Below are 2,216 nucleotides of genomic sequence, written 5' to 3' on the forward strand. Positions count from 1 at the left end.
TCTATCTATCTATCTAAGTACAGGGTCACGGGGGTCTGCTGGAGCCAATCCCAGTCAGCACAGGGCACAAGGCAGGAAACAAAACCCACACACACACACACACACACCAAGCACACACTAGGGACAATTTAGGATCGCCAATGCACCTAACTGCATGTCTTTGGACTGTGGAAGGAAACCCACGCAGACACGGGGAGAACATGCAAACACCTCGCAGGGAGGACCCGTTCATTTCTCAAAATGAAGTTTGCCCGCTTGCTTCCTCAGAGCACATGATGACCTCGTATCACAGCTCGACTCGCAGAAACTCAAAACAAGGCACATGAGAAGGACAGGCAGGCAAGAGGCCTCTCTAACAAAATAAATGGCGTCCTTTTAACGTTGTTTCAGGCCTAGGCTTTTCATAGCATTGATCCTTAATCAAAATTCTCAACACTCAAATGTTGCTCTTGCTTCTTTCTCTTATGCAAGTGTGCTAATGCAGAAAAATGTGTTAGTTTCAAGAAAAACTGAACAAAGAGAATATAGTTAGAACATTTATTTAAAAACTCTTTGTAGGTTTATTATAGGCAGTTTAAACAAGACACAATATCATTTTTATGTTTTGAATGTAAGCATATCTACAGTACACAGAGTCATAGATAACATTTAGAAGCTCTTAATGCAGATGCATATCATTTTTCCAGCAAACATCTGTTACCTTAAAAGCATTTAGATAGTATTTTATTTCTCTTCAGTATTTTAAAGAAGCTTTTCTGGATCTCCTTAGTCCTCAGGCAGTAGATAATCGGATTAATCAAGGGGGGGATTACATTCTGGAGCAGCAGCACCATGATACGCATGTCTGCCGACACATTCGCAATTCTACCCGCCGGATAAGTTCCTATAGCGAACAGGTAAAAGACGGCAATGATAAGCAGGTGTGTGCTACACGTGTAGAAGGCCTTCCGGTATCCGGTGGAGCTGCTGGCTCTGACAACGGACATTATGATCTGTACGTAGGAAAACACAATGAAAGCAAATGGGCCTATCGTTATGAAAATGCCTGAAGCTAAACCGACATAGCTGCTGAGGGAAGTGTCACTGCAGGCTACTCTGTGCAATGCGGCGTTTTCACAAAAGCAACTCATCACTTCTGAGCCACAGAATTGCAGTCTGGAGGTTGTGATGACGGGAAATAGCATGAGGATAAACGCACTCACCCAGCAAGAGATGATCTGTTTGGTCACCAGATGGTTGTTGGTCATCGAGAAATAGTGGAGCGGTTTGCAGATCGCAACATATCTATCGTATGACATAAGGGCAAGGATAAAGGATTCTACCGCTATTGTGGCGCTAATGAAAAACATCTGAATGAAACACGCCGGGATGGAAATGACATTGGAACCTGAGCCTAAAACAGCCAGTAACTTAGGAACCATGGTGGTGGTGATAACGATATCACTAAAAGCGAGATTGGCAACTAACAGATACATTGGCGTGTGCAGCTCCTCATCAAGCAGGAAGATGCCAATGATCAGGAGGTTACTGAGTAAGATGCAAACATACACAGAGAGCAAAGACCCAAAAATGATGTTCTTGCTCGCTCGGTCATGAAGTCCTGGAAAACCAACGATGATGAACTCCTCGACCATCCCATTAGAGCGGTTTGATTCTGACATGACGAGTTTCCAGTTTTGGATCTGGACCTGCAATACAGAAAATTTCGCAGACATGTTTAAGATTTTTGTTCTTATATATAACGTTACCTGTGGTGGGCTGGCACCCTGTCTGGGGGTTTGTTTCCTGCCTTGCGACCTGTGTTGGCTGGGATTGGCTCCAGCAGACCCCCGTGTCCCTGTAGTTACGATATAGCAGGTTGGATAATGGATGGATGGATAAAGTTACATACTTCTTGCATTTTCTTTGCTATTTCGTTCTTACTTGACCAGCACAAGACTTCAATTGTGGCCAAGAAACGTTTGCTTGTCAGCTGAAACATCAACGCCAGCATCTTGAGAGGGCATTCTATGCATTGTGAGGCTGTGCTGGAAGAAGTGGTATAAGCAGCGGGTGCAGGTCTCTCTTTCGCTGGCACTCATACACATGTTACCAGCAAACATTCATCCCTTCTGAGGACTTCTACGATAAGAAGAGATTCTTAACAAAACTTCAAAAGCGCACATTAGCGTAAGCCTCCCCAATTGACAATGCTCAGGAGAAATGTAACGATTTAT

At 44.0% G+C, this 2,216-nt stretch overlaps 1 protein-coding gene across 1 annotated transcript; it reads right to left on the minus strand.

Moving 5' to 3' along the window:
- Positions 1–443: 443 nt before the first annotated feature.
- On the minus strand, positions 444–1,715 carry LOC127527573 (olfactory receptor-like protein DTMT). The gene has a single exon (XM_051926677.1). It carries the CDS (start codon positions 1,713–1,715, stop codon positions 702–704), a length of 1,014 nt encoding a protein of 337 aa, XP_051782637.1. The 3' UTR covers positions 444–701.
- Positions 1,716–2,216: the final 501 nt, after the last annotated feature.

Source organism: Erpetoichthys calabaricus, chromosome 4 (genome assembly GCF_900747795.2).
Source record: "Erpetoichthys calabaricus chromosome 4, fErpCal1.3, whole genome shotgun sequence".
In the NCBI taxonomy this organism is placed as follows: Eukaryota; Metazoa; Chordata; class Cladistia; order Polypteriformes; family Polypteridae; genus Erpetoichthys; species Erpetoichthys calabaricus.

Excerpts from the sequence above, each read along its gene's own strand:
- LOC127527573 (XM_051926677.1), bottom strand. The coding sequence starts at position 1,715 with ATGTCTGCGAAATTTTCTGTATTGCAGGTCCAGATCCAAAACTGGAAA.